Genomic DNA, 21,009 nt, shown 5'->3' with positions numbered 1-21,009 from the left:
ACACACACACACATACACACACACATAGTGACCCAGCTCCCTCACACACACCCAACACACACACAGTGACCTGGCTCCATTACTCACACACATGCACACAGTGACCTGGCTCCATCACATACACACACACACACACACACACACACAGTGACCCGGCTCCATCTCACACACACACACACACGGATCATCTCCCTCTGCAGATGCTGATTCTTCCTGCGGGGGGTAGGGTCAAGGCCAGGCTATTCACGGACCATCTTTTATTTAGCTTCTTACCTAATCCAGTGACACAGAGCCATGACGAAGTCAGGTGCGAACCGCTCCGGAGTGGACTACAGACCTGACGAGGCTCCGGGAACTACAGCACGTTCGCGCCCTTCCTCTGTTCACAGAAAACCCACTGCACTCCCGGAAGACCGGCCGGGTTTAATTCCCAGTGAGGATGCCAGGGGGTGTTGATAGCACTTCCTAATTGACATCGAGTTTGCTGCATGCAGATGATAGTCAAAGATGGGCTTTGCATACAGTAGGCATGCACGGAGTTAGCCCAGTGAGCTTGGAGATAGAAGCACCGCTTTTTCCCAGTGACGCCGAATTGCTCCTCCTGCCTGTGTCTATCAGGAGCTCCGTGACACGACGCGGAAGCGTTGGTATTCTGCTTCCCAGCCGCAGCGCGGTGGAACTGCTAACCCAGGCTTCGTGTTACGACCGGAACGTCTTGACACCAAGGGAAGGCTCACATGTAAGTCGTCTCCATCCGTATTAACGACGTTCGCAATGGCGGCCACCTCTACTTGACAGCATTATTTCCCACTCCTGCGGTCCGTCCAGATTCCTGCATAATCCAGCACTGTCTACGTACGGCACGGGGAATCAGCCGGGCACGTGACCACCCTGTGCCGGAAGCTGTGAGGAAGACCCGGGATCTGACCACAGCAAGGAGCTGTCTTACCCCGTCTGTCTCCCAGGCAGGAGGGCTGCTGACCATCCCGCAGGCTGAGGGTAATGGAACGGAACTTGGGCAGCCCTGTAGTTCGCTGGTTCTTCAAGTTCATACTGAGGCAGAAAATCCTTTGCGCAGAAAAGAAGTCACACTTGGAAATTCAGAATGAGGATGGTGGAGCTGTGTGGTCCAAAGGACAGAGAAGGGGTGCCAAGGGTCCTCCAAAATTGGGCGCCTCTTACCTGGCGGGCAGGTAAGCCCCCCTGAGCGGGCCCCCAAGCAATCCTGGAGAGGCGTGGAATGTGTTTCCCTGGCAGTCAGCAAGCAGCTTCCTGTCCACGCGCAGAAGGACCCAGGCGCCCGGAGGGGAGGACGGCGGGCCCCGGCGTCGGCTCTGCCGCCTGCACACCAGGAACGTGGCAGGCTCACCTGGCTGATGCTGTGCTGCTCCCGCAGCTCCAGTCTGGATCCCTCTCCTGACGCCCCCGTGACCGTCACACCCGGCCCTGCGCCTCCCACAACCGCTGGTCACCCAGGAACAAAGTCCAAACTCACCCTTGTGCTGCCGATGTCCTCTGTGACGGGGTCCAGTTGCTGCACCCCATGATAAACCCGGTTCCGTAGGCTTGGTTCTCGAGTCTTGGGTGGGACTACAGAGCACCCTGGACTCACACTCTGTCTGTCAAACCCAGGTCACCCTTCCGCTGACAGGTCACTGTGCCCCCTCCTCACTGGGAGACCCAGTAGCTTCCTCCTGACGCCTGAGGTCCCGACTCCTCGTACCAGTCAGGGTGTGCACCAGCACAGGCAGAGAGACGGACCATGGAGAGCACTTCAGTAAGGGTTGACTTCCTACTGCCCAGTGTCTGCAGGAAGCAGCGGGGTGTAACTGGTCAGGATGACGTCACACGGGGTAGGCTGGGCCTCTATCCACTGCGCCTGGTGCTGTTTATGAAGCCCATGTTTGGAAGTGGCACCCAGGAAGGACTCACTCCTGCAGGTAAAGGCAGAAGCATTGACTAACAGGGGCCCGTGGGTGCCGGGGAACCACTTGAGAACGGGGAACGGGGCTGCCTCAGCCCTCTCACGCCCTGGCCTTGCACTGCAGCCCCCAGAGCTGCGAGGCAGCGTACACCTGCTGCCCAAGCCGCCCTGGTGCCAGCAAGCTGAAGCAGCTGGAAGAGCATTCAGCTGAGTAACAAGGAGGCCTGGCAGAGGCAAGCGCAGAAGCCATGGCTGCCCCAGGGCTGGGGCACAGAGGGCAGAGCTGGGAGGAGCCCACCGAGCCCAGACCCAGACCCCAAAGGCACTTGCTTTTCTGGGCCCTGGAGAGCACCCAATAGTTGGGAACCCAGGACCCTGGAGCACCTGCTGCCTGCTGAGGCAGGGCCAGGCAGAGGGTGAGATCCTGCAAGGGGGCCACCTTTCCCCCTTCCAGCTGTAGGCCCCCTCTAGGGCCCCCTTGGGGCAGAGTGAAAGCACAGAACCAGTAACCCCCGAATGGGGCTGGTGGAGCCTGGGCTGGCATCGCTGGGTCGTCCTGCAGGGCCAGAGGAGGTGCAAGGACCGGCGTGTCTCCCCTCGTACCTACTGCTGCCCCGCGGAGCGGCTGGGGTCCATGCTTCACCTGGACGTCTCACTCAGACACTGCCTCAGACCACGGTCTGCTTTACATTCACTCTGCCCTGGTGGCACAAGAGAAGGTGGATTTCTTATAGAGGACACCGGAAGAGGCTTCATGGATAAGTGAACCAAGGGTAGGGAGGGGGCAGGGACAGGGAAGGAGAGAGAGGGAGAGAGGGAGAGAGAGAGAGAGAGATGCAGATGCGGAGAGGAGAGGAAGGAGGGAGGGGGAGAGAAGAGGGAGGGAGGGCGAGGGAGGGGGAGGGAGAAGAGGGAGGGAGGAGGGTTTGGCAGCCAGGAGCTGGTGGCCACCGCGCAGGTGCAGGCGTGCCCCCGGCCCAGCTGGCGGCGGGACCCCGAGCCCGGGCTCTGGCAGGGTCTGGAGCAAAGGGCTGCCTCACTGGATCAACAAGTCTCCCTGCCCCGGGCCCAGCAGGCAGACTGTTGAGCGGGGTGCCAAGGCTCTAATCCTGGATTTATTACACACTTGCTGAGCGACCTTAGACAAACCACTTAACTCAACCCTAGAGATAATGTCACAAAGTCTTCAGCTTGTAAAATGATCGCTGAGCCTTCGCCACCACTATCACCGCCACAGTGATAATGCATTTGCTGGCAGTGAGGCGCGGCAGCTGACGAGAGACACAAGTGAACTCACATTTTCTGTTTTTATGGCAATTCTCTCTTGGCCAAGCCTAATGTGCATGCACTAAGCCTTGACCTTGGGCCCTGGGCTAATTCCCGTGCTGGGAGCCACCACTGTACTGCTTTGCAAACCCTAGGGAAGGAGGCTTAACTGATAGTGTTGAAATCCCCAGAATGTAGATGGCAGCGAGATATGGCCGGGCCGCCTGTGAGCAGCATCAGGGCTTGGAGAGGCTTGGAGAGGGCGCCACAGGAGCTGGAGGGGGCGGAGAGGGGCTGTCTCCCACCTGGAACGCCCCCTGCGCCAGCCTCCTGCTTGGTCTTGGGTATGCCATCCACTGGCGGCCAAGGGCCCCTGGGAAGTGGGTCTGCGGGAGGAAACATACCCTCTTCTTCCTCTCGTTTCCTCCCCCAGCTCTTTGCAGGGTGCACACACACCCCCCTGACATGAGACCGGAGGTCAGCAGGCCTGCTGCCCGCTGTGCACTTCTTCTTGGACGGAGCAGGTGCGCCTCCAGCCCAGAACCTCAACCTCTGGAGCAGCATCTTGGCTGACAGCTAAGCAGGAGGCAAGGTTGGAGTGAAGACAGACCAAGGATCCGGAGTCAAGGGTGGTTTCAGGCACTCCCTCCCCAGACCCAGATCACAGCCCACATTTTCCTCTAAGAGTGGTCTTGGAAAATGCCAGAAATCCCTAAGCATCCTTGAGACTTCTTGCAAGTTTCCCCGAATCCCGAAATGTCTGCTAACCTTTGTGACTCGACACAGCTGGGTTTTTGTTACATGAGGTCACGGGGCCTGTGACAGGGTTGAAACTGATCGCGGCCTGTGGCACCTGGCGTGCACACCCGCGAGAAACCCAGGAGGGGGGGAACTCTCCACTCCAGGTGCGTTTTGTGCACGTGTATCTGTTCCTGGATTCCATTCTAGAGAGTTTCGGGCTGCAGGCTTTTAGCTTTAATTATATAAGCGGTCGTGGGCTGATACGAAGTCACAAGAGATAGAAAGCTGCTTGGTCTAAATTTCAAACATTTTTGGAAGAGTCAAACAAAAATATGCCATTTCGTATTTTCACTTCTTCCCTCCCACACATATCCTTTCCTTTGAGGGTTTTACTAGGAAATCATCTCTGGATTTGCTCAGATCTGAGAAATGTATTATCATTCCTAAGCTATTATCTCACGTTCTCTCTCCGTGTTACTGTCAGTTGTTATTTGGAAAAATATGTGAAGTAAATTCATAAATAGCTCTAAATCTGCATTCACGCAGATCTGGTTCCTTGCAAGAAACACACTCCTGGAACCATAATTGAATGTGATTAAGGCTATGTTACGATCTAACAGCCATTTATTGCTGCAGCATCAATTTCAAAATGCACAGCTGTGATAAAAATCAGGGATTCTAAAAAGAAACAAAAAATAATAGTTCTTATCAAACTATTCTATTTTTCTTGTAAGCCTAGTCCTACATGGTTGAATACTATATTAAAATACTTAATATTTATGTGACCAAAAATGTGCAGGCCTGCAATTAAAGTACATTATTTGATTAATGAGATAGTAATGGCAATGACAGGGAAATCCAGCCAAGGGGACTTGAGGCGCTCTTACTTCCTGTTTGCTCCTCAGTGAGAGGGTGACTTGCTTCCGCCCCAATCCCTAACCCGGGAATGCTGGTCCCTGCTGAAAGCCGGGGACTCGGGGCTACCTACCCTACCTACCGCCCTGCGGTGACTTGACCTTGGAACACAAAAGGGTTCCATCTCCAGCGGATTTCGCCCCGCCCCTCTGGACCCCAGGCAGGGACCTCCCATTGGCTGCAACAGCTCTTGGCACTGTCTGGAGACCAGGAAGCTTCTGAGGGGTGAGCTGCAACCATTAACTCTTGCTTTTGGAAGGCAGAGAAAATGAAATTGTTCCACAGTTTGGGAACCTAAAGTCAGTGTCTGGGCTGTGGCAGCGCCCCTCCCCATAAACCCTGGTGTGGCTCCCTGGTGCCCGTGTGCAGGCCTCCCAGACCCAGAGGGGCAGGGCCAGGCAGCCCCAGGCAGCCCCGGAGAGCCCCCCCCCCCCAGGAGGCACCACTTGAGGATAAACACACATCACGGAAGAGCCATCTGACACGCAGCCATGCTGACTTGCACCGGAAGGGAAAAATGCCAGGAGAGCAACACGAACTAAGCCTTAAAATAAACTGAAAGTAGACTGCTTTGAGAGTCAGAGGACATTCATTGACAAGGGGACAGGTGCACACAGCAGAGGAGGACCTCTGTGGCCAGAACCCCGGGGGGCTGCCCAACCAGCCGGTGCTAGGCGTGGCTGAGGCCGGAGCACCCTGGCAGCAGTGCACTCAACGGGTTAAAATGCAAGCCTGTGACCCGCCTCCATTTAAACCGCGACGTCCTCACACCCCAAGTTCTTATCAGAGGACTGCACCACACTTGGCAAACAAGACATTCTACCTTTTAAACAAATAATTCATTAGGTAATTAAATTCAAGTGAGATTACTCTAATTAAATATACACTGTTGTTGAATCATAATTTCTATGTGGCCTAGTTAAAGATGAACAATCTCTTATTCCTGACCAAAAAAAAAAAAAAAAAAAAAAAAAAAAAAAAAAAACCGGAAGGCTCTAAAAGAATTCCCTCCGGCGGGAAGAATGGATTTCCACGCGCAGCACAGAGGTCACTTAAAGGCAAGGAAGATGCACGGAGCTCAGCCTGGAGGGGCAATGTTTCTGGTCCAGCGAGGCCCAGGTCCTTCGGGCCCTGTTGCTCTGGGCTGGGGTTCGTGGGACCCAGGCTGGGTTCAGGGCACGCGCGCGCGCGCCTGGGCGTCTTGGCCTGCTCAGCCCGCATCACGAGAGCTGCAAGAGGAGCGCTATCCGAGGGCCAGGGCCGGCCCAGGGACCCTGGCACTGGAGCAGGAGGCCACTCCGTCCCCAGGACGTGCGCCCTGCCCAGGAGCCGCGGCCACGACGGCAGCTGCCGCCGGCGGAGACCCTGGCTTTTCCGTGCACGCAGGCGCAGCCGCGGTGCGGGCCGGCTCTCCTGCGCCAGGCGCGCATTCGCCGCAGTCACCGCGCGGGCAGCTCCGCCAGAACTGACGTCGCCCGGCCCCGGGACGGCCCCGGCTTGGGGACGGGAGAAAAACACGAACTCATTAACAACTGTATCTCGGGGCCCTGCAGGAACACGGCCCAGGAACAAATAAATACGAGCGCAGCTGGCGCGGCCGTCTGGTGACACCGAACTACAGACCCCGAGAACCGCGCACCGGCGCCCTTGGTCGTGTCGGAGGCGTCATGGAAATGATCCGCTTAATTAACGGGAGGCTTATAAAATATTGACGCGTGTGCACTCGCGTGTCACTCACTGCCTCCGACGCTGGGGCCCGGGCAGCGCTCCGCGGCAGGCCCCGTCCGCCCCGTGGGTCCCTGGACGCTCGGACCCACTCAAGAGGCTCCGGGAGGCGGCCCCGCACCCCCACCACCCAGGGTCATCGGGAGTGTGGACCTGGGCCTGGCGCATCAGGCCCGGCACAGAGGAGCAGCGGCCTAAACGGCCGTGGGGGTCGCAGGTAACCAAGCGCCCTGGGGTTCAGGCCTGTTGCCCACGGGTCTGCTACTCGCCTGGTTGTGGCCAAGCCCGGTGGCTTCCCGGGTCCTGCGGCAAGAAGGTGGGAAGTTACAACGCGTCTTTAATAAGGCTGGTAAATCAGGGCGCGCCCGTCTGGGCCGAGGGGGCCCGGCTGGCGTCCGCGCCGGCGCCGCCCAGCCCCATCGCGGCGCCAAGGCCTCGCCGTCCGCACCGCCATCCCTGGCTACCTTTCCAGGGTGGCGGCGGAGCCAGCGCTCCCTTTTCTCCACTGGAGACCCCAGGACAGCAGAGCCGCAACGCCGCAGGAGCAGGAAGATCCATCGCGGGGCTGCTGCAGCGTTCCCTGGCGTGGGCTGCCCGGGACCAGGGGCGGGAGGACCGCGAAGGCACCATTTCTGAGCGAGGGAGGGGAGCCCGGATGTCTGTCTGAGCTGGGACCACTCCCCCCTCCCCCCAACTACCCAAAACAGCAACAGTGAGGAGCAGTAGCTGTCCATCAAGCCTCAATAACCTCGGTCCGGGGCACCTCCACCTCGCGACGCCCCCCCACCCCCCGCCCCACAACAACCCCGGCCAGGAACCTAGCTCGCGTCCCGGCCTCCGGCGCCGCGTCCACGGGCGCTCCGCACACGCCCGCGCGCACTCGGAGGCCGCCGCCACTGGCCCGCCCCGCGATCCCTGTGGGAAAGCCGGCGGTCCAGGCCCAGTCCGCGATGCCCAACGGGTGGGGCTCCCATTCGGCCACGCGCTGTCCCGCTGTCCCTGGCACCATGAGGACCGGGCGGCTTCTGGGGGTGGGGAGGGGGCTACACCCAGGCAGAGGGAAGTCCCTGAGAAGCCGCCGACCCTTGAGCGTGGGTCCGGGAAAGTGGCTCTTCCAGCCCCTGGATCCCGCACAGCTGGGCGGGGGCCGCCGGTTTTCCAAAGGCCTGGAAGGTGGACGTCCCCGTAGGTCCCAAGTCGCCCCTCTTTGAAGCAGCCAGGGATGGTCTGAGCCGCGCCCACGGGTCCCTTGGGAGGCCCTCCACCTGCCCTGGCATGGGGGAGGGGGCAGCTGGCTTGGCCTCCTCTGCAGTGGACTATACTGCTGGCCAAGCTGCCTCTGTGTAGGTTGCTCCCCAGCAACCCCATCCAGGTGTTGGGGCGACACGGGGCCCACGAGGCCCTGCTGGAGCCCCCCCAAGACAGGGTTTTAACCCCTGAGGTCTCCCAGGTCACAATCGCCCCTTGCACACCTTTTCAGGGTTCCTGGAGGTTCCTGGAGGTGAGTCCAGTGGCCTTGCTAATGCGGTGCCCTGGGAGCCTCACCCTGCCCAGGGATATTTCTGGGTGGGGCCCAGCCAGGTCCTCCCACTCACCTCCCTGGTGTGCTCACAGCCTAGCATTTTCTGGGCCAGCGGAGGATGGCACTGCCTGGTGGCTGGTTGACCCAAAGGACAAAGCCCCCACTGGCTGTAGCCTCCTCAGGGGTGACATGACCTGGGACCCAAAGGTAGGGCTGGCACTGTGTAGCTGGACCCTCCTCCTCCACGTGACCTAAGTTAGTCCACCTGTGTTTACCCTGAAAGGTGACACTGGAGTTTGCTAAACAAGACAGTGAGGGGCTGGGCCATTCTCCCAGGACTCACCCTCAGTGGGTGGCTTTGTTCGGGACACAAGAGAAGAGGTTAGGGTCTTGGTGTTGGAAGTGAGGGGCTGGCGAGCCAATGGGAGTGGGGGGGGCACTGGAAAGCACCCCCCTCCCCGGACTCCGTTTCAAAGCAGCCAGGCTTTCTGGAGGGCACAGGGGTGGGGGCAGGGGCGCAGTCGAAACGCGAGGACCTGAGTCAGCAGAGAAATGCAGCCCGGAGTCGGAGCCGGTAATTAGTAATTACTATTATGTGCCTTATTATTGCTAATTACAGGCGACAGCTCAGTGTCTGCAGCCCGGGGAAAGGCATCCTTCCCAGTTCTCCGGGAATCCCGGGGCCCTTCGCGGCCCGAGCAGAGGAGGGGGACCGGTGGCCCAGGTCACCGGAGCGCACCTTGCAGGGTTCTGCCTGGGCAGCGCTCACTCCCCGGCCCCGACAGGCCTGCGCCCAGGCCCACCCCGACTCTGGCCCCAAGTCCAGTGCGCACGAACCGGGCAGGAGCTGCACTCCGGCCAGCGCCGGGAGCCGACGCAGGTACCGGGGCGCGCTCTCCTCCCGCGCCGCCGCAGCTCGGAAGCGGCCTGCCGGGTCGTCCGGGGAGGAGCGAGCGCGGGGCGCCTGTTCCCGGGAACTGCACCGAGAGGCCCGCGGCGATGCCGCCGGCCCCGCGCTTCGGGCCGGGCTGAGCAGGGCCGCTGAGCCCTGGGGCGGCATTACCCCCGACCCGGCGGCCGTCGCTCCCGCGGGTTCAGCCGCTGCACGCAAGTTTACTTCCTGCACCCGTACGGCCCGCGGACAAACCCGGGCGCCCAGGCCGCGCCCGCTTCCACGTCGCCGGGCGCGGGACCGGGACGCGCCTCTCCCGCGGCCACGGCGCTTTCCCCGCGAGCACAAGGCTCTGCCCTCCCCCTTCCTCCCCCACCTCCTGCCTCCGGGCGTCCCCGCCGGCCGCCGCTCTGCTCCCCGCGCCGGCGTCTTCTCGGCCAAGGCCGCCCTTCCGCAAAGTTTGCACAACTCCGAGAGCGCGCGGGGCTCATCCGCCGCGCGCACCCCAAGGGCGGCCGGGGTGGGGGGTGTGAGGGCCCGCCGGGCGATCCGCGGCCCCCGTGGGCGGTGGGCGCCGCTTCCGCCGAGGACGTGCAAGGCTCAGAGAGGCCGCCCAGCTCCGGCTGTCAGCCGAGCCCCGGCCGCCGGCCCAACCGTAGCTCAGGCTCACGGCGGTGCTGCGTAAAAGGAGACACAGCCCGGCTGCTCCACCGCAACCCGGGTGCGGGCCGGCCGGGAGCCCGGGCCGACGGCTGTCACGCGGCTGCGGGGACCGGGCGGGAAGACGCCCGCACCCGCCGCCCGGCAGCGCGCGCCCGCCCGCCACGGGAGGAGGTGGCCCGGCCGGCGCGGGGCACCACGTGCTCGCCGGGAGGGGCTGGCGCGGCCGGCGAGGGCGGGCGGGAGGCGAGCCAGGGGCGGGGCCTGTGCTCAAGGGGATGCCAATCAAAGCATCAACTTCAAATTGTGTCTGATAGCCCCGCCGCCGAGCGGAGGGCGGCCGCCGCAGTCGGCGCGCGATCGCGGATCCGGGAGCAGCCGGGAGCCGGGCGCCAGCGAGCCCCGGGCCGAGGAGCAGCGACCGGCCCCCCGCCTCCGGGCCGGCCCGAGCGCGCCCGGCTCGCCGCTCGCTCCCCGCCGCGCCGCGTCCCCGCCAAGCCCCCCGCCCCCCGCGTGGCTGCCCGCCGCCGAGTCCGCGGACATGTCCTTCCCGCAGCTGGGCTACCCGCAGTACCTGAGCGCCGCGGGGCCCGGCGCCTACGGCGGCGAGCGCCCGGGGGTGCTGGCTGCAGCCGCCGCCGCCGCGGCCGCCGCCTCGTCGGGCCGGCCGGGGGCGGCGGAGCTGGGCGCGGGCGCGGGCGCGGCCGCCGTCACCTCGGTGCTGGGCATGTACGCGGCGGCCGGACCCTACGCGGGCGCACCCAACTACAGCGCCTTCCTGCCCTACGCCGCCGACTTGAGCCTCTTCTCGCAGATGGTGAGTGTCCCGGCCTCCCCCACGCCCTTCTCCCAGCTCCGCTCGGTACCCGGCTCCTGGGGCACGCGGGGGGCGGGGGGACGGCAAGGGCCGCGGGGCGCGCGGGAAGGCGAGATCCGGAGGACGCGGCCCGGGCGAGGGCCCGCCTGCAGGCGCAGGAGGGCGGAGGAGGCCCCGCCGTTGATGGCCGTGCTGGCGCAGCCCGGGTAGGGGAAGGCCCGAGCCTGGAAGAGGGTCGCGGCCGGAGTGGGGAGAGGTCGCAGCAGTAGGCCCGGGACACTGGGAGCGCGCTGCGGGTCGGGGTGCACGCACCCCGCGCAACCTGGGCGCCAACCAGGCCCCGGGGTTCCAGCGGCTGGGCCCAGTCCGCTGCACGTCCCGCGCGGGCCCGCGGGGCCTCTGCAGCTTTTGCGCTGGGTCGGGAAGGCCCAATGGTGTCCGGCTTTGGCGGGGCCGAGGTGGTTGAGGCCGCGTTGCCCGAGGGAGCCCCCAAAAGCCTAACGGAGCCCCGCGGAACGGGCCTAACAATGGAGACGGGACGGAACCTAGGAGTCCCTTAGTGGCGCGCGTGTGGATTTGCGATTGAACGAAAGATTAAATAAACGGCGTTTGCTTTTACTTGTGCAAGTTGCCAAAGTTTTCATTTCATTTGCACCCAAAGCAACGCGCACTTTTCTTCCCGCGTTGCGTAATGGAGGCTTGAAGACTGGGTCCGCGATTGGAGATCCGCGGCCCTCTGCCGCGGGACTGATTCTCGGCGGAGGCTCGGGCCGGGCCGTGGGTCCGCAGGATCGGGGGTCCGGTTGCAGGATCGGGGCTGCATCGGCTCCGGAACGCCGGGGAATGGGGGCGGCGAGGCGGCCCCCTCATGCGTGACTGCGCGCGGCATCCCGCAGAGTCCCCACGCCGCCGAAGGAGAGGCGGGCACAGCACGCGCGCCCGTGAGCCCGGCTGGGGCGGCGTGCCGGCTTCCCCGTAACTTTTCTCGTAGTTCTGAGAGCGAGCCTGTTTCTCCGGGACCGGCCCCAGCTGCCGCCCAGCGCGCGCTCCGCCTTGCGGATCCGGGCCTCGTTTTGTCCCGGCGGCGGGGATGCCGGCGAAGCGCTGAGCGATTTACAAGGTGTCCTTTCAGAGAGAACTCCCAGCGGAGACAAGGCCGAAATGTCTCCTTCGCAGTCGCGACCAGGAGGGTCGCCAGCGCTCCCACTGCGTGCCACACGGGGCGGGCGGAAAGCGAAGCCCGGCCACCGAAGCCGTTATCAGACTCGTGAGCGAGGTCACGCGCTCCCGCGCAACTTTGCAGCGTCCTGAGTCTCGCTGCCCCCACGCGCGGGGTGCTCTTTATTTTTATTTATTTTTTTAATACGAAAATTCTGTATACAGGCGTGTGCCATTTGGGCACCCCGCGTGTGTGTGTGTGTGTGTGTGAGAGCGCGCGCGCGGGGGAGCCCCTCGGCGAGGCCCTCTGCCTTTGTGGAGAGGGGACGAAGGGCGAGGCTTCGCTTTTGTTTTGTTTTGATTTTAAACGCGGGGGAGGATAGGTAAAAACCCTTCCTGCTGGTCTCCCGCGGGCTCCTGCAACCTGAGCTGAAACCCGAACCCGGGTTCTGAGCGCTGGCTTCCGCCGAGCCCGTAGGACTGCGTATTTGGGAGTCAAAAGATTAAATTGTGAGGGAGCGTCTGTCTGGGCAATTTATGGTAATAATGAGGCCTAATGAGGTTGTTAGAAAGATAAAATGTTATTTACCAAAAAACCTGATGGGATAATTTGACTCGCTGTGTTTTACTACTGATGATAAAAAGAGTATTGATTGTAGATAAATCAGCCCCGCTGAATGGCTGCAAACACTTTGCGTTTGCTGCCCCAGATCAAAGTCAAACTTGGGCGATAAACTCGCCGCGGAGAGGCCCTCGAGCGCCCAGTCCCCTGCTCGCTGCGGGGCGCCGGGGGCCCCGCGTTAAAATTTCAACCCGGTGAGCCCTGCCTTTTGTATTTAAGGAAACAGGCGGGTTTTGTTGCTTCTGTCTGCCGGGGCCTAGATTACCATCCGGAGGCAGCCACCGGTGCTGTCCACGCGCGGGTGCGGGCGAAGCTGGACACGCAGACGCGGTCCCGCGGTCGAAGGCGCGCGCTTTCGCTTTGCGTCGCGGGTGGACTGGGCCGCAGAGACGGCCGACGGTTTATTTTGATTGACCCCCTCAGGGTTGAGGGGAGGGGGCTTGAGCGCTGGCTCCTGGGGTGTGGGGAAACTGTTTTATCAGCACAGTTAAAAGGTTTCCCTCTGGCTAGTGTCAGATAAACTTGGAAATCCGGGCTTCGCGAGCTGTCGGTGGCGGGGACCCAGGGGGGCGAGGACCGTCTGGAGTGCCGGCGCTGGGCTCAGCTCTGCCCAAGAGCCGGTTCTCCACAGGTTTTTTTGTTTTTGTTTTGTTTTGTTTTGTTTTTGTTTTTAAGACCCCAAAACCACCTCTGGGGTCAGTGGAAAAGCCTGGTCTGTCCTCCCCAAGAGTGGATCAGGGTGGCCCCGGTGCAAGGCCGCGGTGCCCGGTGCCTGGGGCGGCCGGGAGGTCCGGGAGCCGCCAGGAGCAGCCTCCCCGAGCCTAGGGCCCGTCTCACTCCCTCTCTCTCTCTCTCTTCCTCCTCCCTGCTCTCTCTCCTGTCCTGTTCTGTGGCGTGGACTCAGGGCTCGCAGTATGAGCTCAAGGACAACCCGGGGGTGCACCCAGCCACCTTCGCAGCGCACACGGCGCCGGCCTATTACCCCTACGGCCAGTTCCAGTACGGGGACCCCGGGCGGCCCAAGAACGCCACGCGGGAGAGCACCAGCACGCTCAAGGCCTGGCTCAACGAGCACCGCAAGAACCCCTACCCCACCAAGGGCGAGAAGATCATGCTGGCCATCATCACCAAGATGACCCTCACGCAGGTCTCCACCTGGTTCGCCAACGCGCGCCGGCGGCTCAAGAAGGAGAACAAGGTGACTTGGGGCTCGCGCAGCAAGGACCAGGAAGACGGCGCCCTCTTCGGCAGCGACACCGAGGGCGACCCCGAGAAGGCCGAGGACGACGAGGAGATCGATTTGGAGAGCATCGACATCGACACCATCGGCGAGCAGGACGGCGACCAGAGCAACGAGGACGAGGAGGACAAGACAGAGGCGCCGCGCGCGCCCGCCGCTCCCCCGGCTCTCGCCCGGGACCAGGGATCGCCACTGGCAGCCGCCGACACACTCAAGCCCCAAGACTCGCCTCTGGGCCTGGCCAAGGAGGCCCCAGAGCCGGGCAGCACGCGCCTGCTGAGCCCCGGCGCCGGGGCGGGAGGCCTGCCCGGCGCGCAGCACAACAAGCCCAAGATCTGGTCGCTGGCAGAGACAGCCACGAGCCCCGACGGCGCGCCCAAGGCCTCGCCGCCGCCGCCCGCCAGCCACCCCGGGGCGCACGGGCCTCCCACCGGCACGCCGCTGCAACACCCCGCCTTCCTGCCCAGCCACGGACTGTACACTTGCCACATCGGCAAGTTCTCCAACTGGACCAACGGCGCGTTCCTCGCGCAGGGCTCCTTGCTCAACATGCGTTCCTTCCTGGGCGTCGGCACGCCCCACGCCGCGCCCCACGGTCCGCACCTGCCCGCGCCACCACCGCCGCAGCCTCCGGTCGCCATTACCACGGGAGCGCTGCACGGCGAAAAGGCCTCGGCCCGCAGCAGCCCCGCACTTCCAGGTACTGCGCCACCGGGACCCCAGCGAGGAATCTGGAGACAGGGATGGGGGTGGAGGGCGGAGCGCCCGGTCAGAGAGCGAAGGGCCCTGGCTGCCGACTCAGCTTTAATTCAGAGAGCGAGACCGAGGCCTTAGGGCTGTCCCTAAAAGCTGTGCGTTACGCACGGGCCTGCTCCGGGGTCGTGGGGGAGGAGGAGCGAGCCTTTCCGCCCGCCCGCAGGCGGCTGTGGCGGTCGGGAACGGACAGGGAAGCCGGAGCACCGAGAGCCTGCCCTCTCCACTGTCCTAACCCTGTCTCTACCACTCCTTCGCAGAGAGAGACCTCGTCCCCAGGCCGGACTCCCCGGCGCAGCAGTTAAAGTCGCCCTTCCAGCCCGTGCGGGACAAGTGAGTGCGGCCCGGGGCGGGGGCGGAGGTGGGGACCGCGCGGGCGGGGGCGGAGCGGGCTGGGCGGCGGTGGGGGTAGGGCCGCCGGCCGGCCGCGGGCAGGGGCTGTCGGAGCCGAGCCGGGATTCTCCGGAGCCGGGGCTCCTGGGCGGGAGCGGCGGCGCGGCGCCCGCGCACTGACCCTGCTCGTGTCTGGCTGTCTCCCCGCAGCTCGCTGGTCCCGCAGGAGGGAACCCCGCGCGTCCTCGCAGCCCTCCCGTCCGCCTGACCGAGGGTCGTCTTTTCCTTTCGCGGGGGGAGGGGGGTGATGGGGAGGGAGGGGACGGGGAGGAACTCTAATACTTCGGAGCGGAGTGGAGGCCGGCTCTGCCCGCCACGTCGACGACCCTCGCCCGCGGCCGGGGATCCGATCCGGGAAAGGCCCCCACGTCTTGTGTCTTTTTTTTTTTCTTTCTGTATATAGAGTGATTTCAGATTGTAAATAACGCGTCAGCGAACTTGTCTAAATCATATATTTTTGTCTAATAAACTGAATGAAACGATGCGCGGCTCCCTGATGCGGTGCTTGAGGGGGCGGGAGGGCGTGGGGCGGGCTCCGCAGGGAGGGGCTGCCAGGCTGGCGCGGGCGCGGGTCTGGGGGCTTGCGGCGGGTGTAGGATTCGCTCCTGTTGCCGCTAAAGCAGGCGAGGACGAGCGCACCGGAGCACTCCTCCCCCAGGACAGGCACCAGTTCCGCTTTGGGGAGTTTTATTTATTTTTTCGCAAAAACGAAAGGAAAAAAGTGGAAGGGGGCCTGATCGCTGGCCCCAGGGAGGACTCCTCATTGCTGGTGGAGGAGGTCGCGTTGGTGGCTCGCCCCTGGCAGAGTTTGGAGAGCGGCGCGTGCGCGCGTGTTTCATTTCGGGGGTTCCTCGAACACGCAGACGAGGGAAGGCTCTGGAGCTCCGACGCGCGCGCAGGGGTGGGGACGCGGGAAAGGGGCTTGGACTCCCCGTGGCGAGGGCTCTTCTCAACCCTGGCGCCACTGACTGCGTCCTGGGGAGCGGGAGCGAGGGCAGAGAGCGGGACCTGCCTGGCGGAGCCCGCCTCGGACGCCACGGGGGCTCGGGGCCCCGAGAGCGTGGACACCCGCGGCCGATGGGCGGAACGTCTGGGCGCGGGCGCGCGGGCAGCCGGAGCCGGCGCGGGGCCCTCGGGGGCGCGGGACCACCACCCAGTTCCTGGAAACCAGGGAAGCCGACGCCTCCGAATCTGCCCGCGCTGCCGCGGCTCAGCAGGGAGAAGGCCAGGCCCCGACGTGTGGAGGGACGGCCACCACCTTTCAGGCCCTCGCGCTTCCGGGATGCCCTGGCCACCGGTTGTGCGGCCGGCAGAGTCGGCGCAGGCTCCGTGCCGGCGCTCCTGGGGTAGCCGGGAGACGCTGCTGGCGCTTAGGGCCGCGGCCCCGCCCCGTGGGTACTATCCTCTCCGGCGTTTCCCGCACCCGCGCTCTCGCGGGGCCCCGAAGCCGGCGCACGCGTGGGCGCGGTGGGCGAGGAGCCGTGAGCAGTCCGAAGAGCGGAGCGGCCTGGCGGCCCCGGCCAAGGTGCAGCGTCGCGGGCCGCATGGACGTGCTCAAGGCGCCCTCTATGGTCCGAAGGCGGAACGGGGCCCTGACCGGCGCTCCTGGGGCGTGGCGCGAATCGCGGGGTGCAGGGATTTGGGGCCCCGTGGGCCCCGTGTTCAGCGGGTCACCCACGCTTTGTGTTTGTGGGAGGAGCTGCACGCCGGGGGTCCTCCTTGTCCTCGCCCGTCGCCCGCGCTGACCCTTCGCGGATCCTCGCAGCCCAGGGTTTCATGGTCCGCTGGGCCTCAGAACTCTCCGTGACCACTAGGCCCAGTGGGTCGGCGTCCTCGGCCCCGGATCCGTGCCCAGCCTCTTCCTGGCCTGCGGTCTGCTCTGGGACAGAGCACCAGGCGCCCGTCTGCTCTGAGCTGCGGGTGACCGCCACGGGATTCCCTGCCCCCAGAGCTCTCTGCCCCACCAGGCTCAGCTCCTCTATGGCCCACGCGAGCCTGTGCTCTGCAGGGCACCCTGCTCTTCCTCCCTTTGGGGGTCGAGTGGGGGCGCCGAGGTGCCCGCCTGCAGCCCCAGAGGCTTGTGAACCTCCTGAGCTTTTCTCCAGCGCCAAGCCACACGGAGATTGCTGATGCAGCATTGAGCATTTTTGTCTTTTGCTGGCTGCTTGCTGCCCTCTTCCCTGGCCACCACGGTCACCTCGGTGTGCATGGGGGCGCGGAAGGCAACCCACGTGCCCTACTCGTCCCCTCCTGAGTCCTCCCGGGTGGACACAGGCCACGTGGAAGCCTCCTTTGCTTCCAGACCCGGCCTGGGCAGTGCCTGGGGGACGCACCCCAGGCCCCGTGGGGGCAGGGCAGGGCAACCTGTGATCCTGTGCCCAGAAAGGAGGAAGGTGCAGGGCCCTTCCTCCACGTGCCCCCCACCCAGGATTTCTGCTCTGCGGGGCCTTTTTTGGGGGGTGTGCAGCTGCAGCTCGGGGCAGCTCTGCTCTCAGCTCCTGCGGAAGGGACGCCCCCAGCATCCCCCCAGCATGCCCCCAGCCCCGGGGCCTGAACACCTGGGGAGTGGCACAGGCCCCGCCCCCATGGTTGACCTGCTGGCGTCCCAGAAATCCCCGTGCCCGAAGCACATTTGTCTCCTCGGCAATATGTGGGATTCATATTCATCTCTCGGTTTTAGTGGCCTGACACTGATTAATGGAAGAGTCGGCTTGGCTCCGAGGGGCGCGCCACCCGATGAATCATGCCCTGTACAGTTCCCCGCGTCCTTGGGGACTGGCTGTGCCAGAGAGCAGGGCCAGGCAGACCCGGGGAGAGCTCCAGCCCAGCCCGGTCCCTCCATCCCTGGCGATGCCAGCCTGGCAGGGGGCGGAGGAGGGGGTTGATGGACACCAGTGTGCGGAGATTGAAGCCCTGGAAGTGCCCCCCCCAAGCTACAGGGCCCAGTTTGCCAGCAGGGACTGAGAGTTGGGAGTGGCAGAGGAAGGGAGGAGGCAGAGAGCCCTGGGAGCCTGGCTTCCCAGAGAGCAGGGAGCCCAGGGATCCCACCCCCACCGCCAGGCAAGGCTGTCTCTGGCTGCTGCCTGCCCAGAGACTGCCCTGTGTCAGTGGGGCTCTGGGGTCTCCGAGGGTGGGAGCAGGGGCGCTGTGGGGCACCTGGGGCCCTGTCTGTCTTCTCAGCCCCAAAGGAGGACATGGTTCCTGGTGAGAGTCCCACCAGAGAGGGAGGAGGCCTGGGGTGCGCACCCAGGCTGGGGACCAGGAGTCCACACTCTGGGGGTGGCGGCAAAGCTCATGCACTTTAGGGGCCCCCTAAGTCAGTGTGGGGGGTTTGAGTTGTACCCAGATACTGGAGGGAGCTACTGCACCCACCCGGGACACTGCCTCAGCTGTAACAGCTGGGGCGCACCCACAAAAACTCAGCACCTGCTGAGCTGCCATGTGGAGGGGGCTGTCCTGCAGATCTCCTGGCGCAGGACAGGCAAAGGTCACCCCATGGGGACTGCTGGCTGCCTTCGGACCCCGCGACCGGCGGCGGCGGCGGCGGCTGCAGCTGCGCACAGGCCCCTCTCTGCGCGATGATGCCGGCTGCCAGTGGAGAGGCCGTGGGCCCGGCCGGGCGGGGCGGGTTTGGCCCTGAGACCTCTGGGGGCTCACGCACGTGCTTTAATTTTCAAATAAAAGGGGTAACTTCAAGGTCAAAGGTTCGTCTTTATGGCAGCGCACTTGTAAAATGTTTGCTCATTTGTTTTCAGTGGGGGAAGGAGCGCGCAAGGGCCAAGTGCCTGAAGCTCCCCGCAGTCCTCTTGGAGTTGTCCTGAGTGGAGAGCCAGAGCAGGGGGCCCTGAACCCCGGGGCGGGCGAGCCCCCGCCTGGGTGACCTCTCCGGCCACGCCCCCCGTCGCGGAAGCCCGGGGCGCGCCAGCGGCTCCCGGCCGGATCCTAACCTTGCAGGAGCACAGGATGTGCCCCTGGGGGCGGCTGTACCCCGCCCTGCCGCCGGGCCCAGGTGCGCCCAGCGGGAAGAACAGGGCCAGGCTTCTCCCGACAGAGCGGGGGCGGCACGGGAGCAAGGGGCAGCCCTCCCTGCGCGGCTCTGTTAGGCTTCTGCGGATGCACCGGCTGTCTCTGATCCCCTAATCCACTTGCGCAGCCTCTCCAACCCAGCGTCTGGGCGCGGGGACCCTGGCCAGGCTGCAGCCGGGCGGCGGTGGCGCCTGACGGGGCGACGTGCTCCCCCTCCTCTTCCCCAGCCCAGGGACGTGCCGTTCGGAGGGACCTGAGCTCTGGGCACATTGTGGGTTAAAGCTTCCAAACCCATGGGCTGTAAGTTTAGGTTCGGATTCTGTATGGAGACCGTCCTCTAGTAGGGCAGAAGCCGGCTGGGGCGCCCCGCCTGTCTGCCATCTGTGGGCCGGGGGCTCCGTGGAAGCTGCTCTCCGAGGTGCCTGTCCCGGGTCCGCCCTTTGCACTCGGTTGTGGCTGCCACAGCTTCCCTTGTTACTGAAATTTAAACGTATGCTTAATTGCCAGCGCCTCGGATAGCTGGGTAACGTGGGGAAATATTAAATACATCTGCGAGGTGGTGGGCAAGAGAAATTAAAAAGGTGCTTGCTGCACGGAATGCTAAGAAGATCTCACAATGAAGTGATTAACATTTTTATGAATAAAATTAATCACGCATTAACTCTGCAGTGCACGACATCTGAAAACCAAATGTGGCCCCAGCAGCTCTCTCGCTTGCACCCAAGGACGGCCACTGAGAATTTCAGAATATTCATGAGTGGGTAAGCCGATAACAGACACCTAAATCCCAGGTACCATAAATGAATGAACGAATCAATAAATGCAGCAATCCCTTTAAATACTGAACCACAGCCATGCGCAGACACAACAGCAAACAGCAAGCATCGTGTTTTGTTGTGCTTTGCTCTTCTCCTTTTGCAAACTCTCAACCAAAACGGGCCGAGAGGCAGGCGGGACTGTGGGCACCTGGCCACCACCACGGGCAGTGGGGGCGGCACCGGAGGAGCCGGCCGGTGTGTTGTGAGGCTCAGCCTGGGACCGCCGCTCCCACCAAGCCCATCAGATTGGGGGGCGGGCTTTCCGTGTTATTAAAATCTCCACTCTTGCAGATAATAAAGTGTGATTTCTGCTCTCTCCCGGTCTCCCCTCCGCCTGCCTTCTAATCTCTTGCCACTGTGGTTTTGGGATGCTTCCAGCAGGCTGTACAAAGAGAAGCGGAGGCATCTGAAGTGTCGCTGCACAGCTGTGGCAAAGCAGCGCCATTGCCCCGTCTGTGGATGCTCCGAGCCCATGTGAGCAGCAGCAGGAGAAATCAAAGCCGCCGGCTCCCTCCGTTCTGCACAGTATTTTTCACCGCTGTGGCGAATCTCTCCGAGCTCCGTGAACCAATAAAACAACGGCCCCTGTTTGAGTTGATATATTAATATTTACTGAGGATTTCCAAGGTCAAGGCTAAATGTCAGCAGATTGCCGGGGCAGTCCTGCGGGGAATAATTAAACAAATCTCACAGCAGTTCAGCTTCCTAACATCTTTATTAATCTTTTCTTCCCCTACCCTCCTGCAAGAGTACATTGAAGTAGTGCCTTTGCCACCTTCCAGAAGAGTCAGAATAAGTCGCATAATAAAACACGGTGCCGGAGACGCTTGCCCCCGACAGATTCCTGGACCTTTGGCTGGCAGCCGCTGGCAGCCGCTGGCAAGCCGGGAGCCGCTGATGTGTGGACTATTCCCCCACGTTGCTGGGGCTCTCACCTGCCCCTCCGTCACAGCTAGCCTCCCCAATTTGCCAGACACAATAATATTGTTCCTGGGATTTGATCCGCACTCCGGCTCTGCCGGCCGCACACTCCTCTCCGCCGGGCAAGGAGACGCCGGGCTGCGTGTTCCCGAGACCCGCCCCGGTGCACGGGATTACAGCCTGCGCTCCGGTACAAGTTCGACAATTCTCTTTAATAAGCTTCATAATTAGTGTTGGGACGCCTCATTACAAGGCATAGCCCGTAGCGGTCCTGGGCCAACCGCGCCGTGCGATCTGATTTATCTTCTATCAGGCAGCAGGCGCTGTCTGGAGTTTTTTGTTTATATAATGGGGCGCTGCATTCGGCCCCCGGTGTAAAAATACCACCAGGAAATTAATTGCCTCTGTGTGGATTCACCGCAGACGTGTCCTACGGATCGGAGTGGTGTGTTTTTGACTCTGCTGTCCTGCGGTGAGTTGTGAAGAAATAAAATGAAAACCGGCATTGCAAACATATTAGCACCCGCACGGATTCGGTGTCATCATGGGACGCGTGGGCTCTCAGGAAGATGCGCCAAAGGCCCCGATCCCGCCTGCCTCCCGCTTCCACGCGCTT

General features: G+C 63.1%; 1 protein-coding gene and 1 long non-coding RNA gene across 3 annotated transcripts; one reads left to right on the top strand and one right to left on the bottom strand.

Moving 5' to 3' along the window:
- Positions 1 to 218: 218 nt before the first annotated feature.
- LOC103345542 (uncharacterized) lies at positions 219 to 5,786 on the bottom strand. 2 transcript variants are annotated; one of them, XR_011382161.1, is made up of 3 exons: positions 2,528 to 5,786; positions 1,183 to 1,934; positions 219 to 1,068 (listed from the first exon to the last, which is right to left on the bottom strand). It is a non-coding gene; the product is annotated as an uncharacterized lncRNA (long non-coding RNA). The 2 variants fall into 2 exon arrangements; XR_011382162.1 differs by having other exon boundaries at positions 1,183 to 1,806.
- A 4,164-nt stretch (positions 5,787 to 9,950) lies between these two features.
- IRX1 (iroquois homeobox 1) lies at positions 9,951 to 15,110 on the top strand. Its single transcript, XM_051837024.2, has 4 exons — positions 9,951 to 10,462; positions 13,147 to 14,182; positions 14,496 to 14,568; positions 14,779 to 15,110. Exons 1-4 carry the CDS (start codon positions 10,187 to 10,189, stop codon positions 14,834 to 14,836), a joined length of 1,443 nt encoding a protein of 480 aa, XP_051692984.1. The 5' UTR covers positions 9,951 to 10,186; the 3' UTR covers positions 14,837 to 15,110.
- Positions 15,111 to 21,009: the final 5,899 nt, after the last annotated feature.

This window comes from Oryctolagus cuniculus, chromosome 14, assembly GCF_964237555.1.
Source record: "Oryctolagus cuniculus chromosome 14, mOryCun1.1, whole genome shotgun sequence".
Lineage (NCBI taxonomy): Eukaryota > Metazoa > Chordata > Mammalia > Lagomorpha > Leporidae > Oryctolagus > Oryctolagus cuniculus.
The sequence above is the reverse complement of the archived record's forward strand: the minus strand, read 5'-3'. Positions and strand labels throughout refer to the sequence as shown.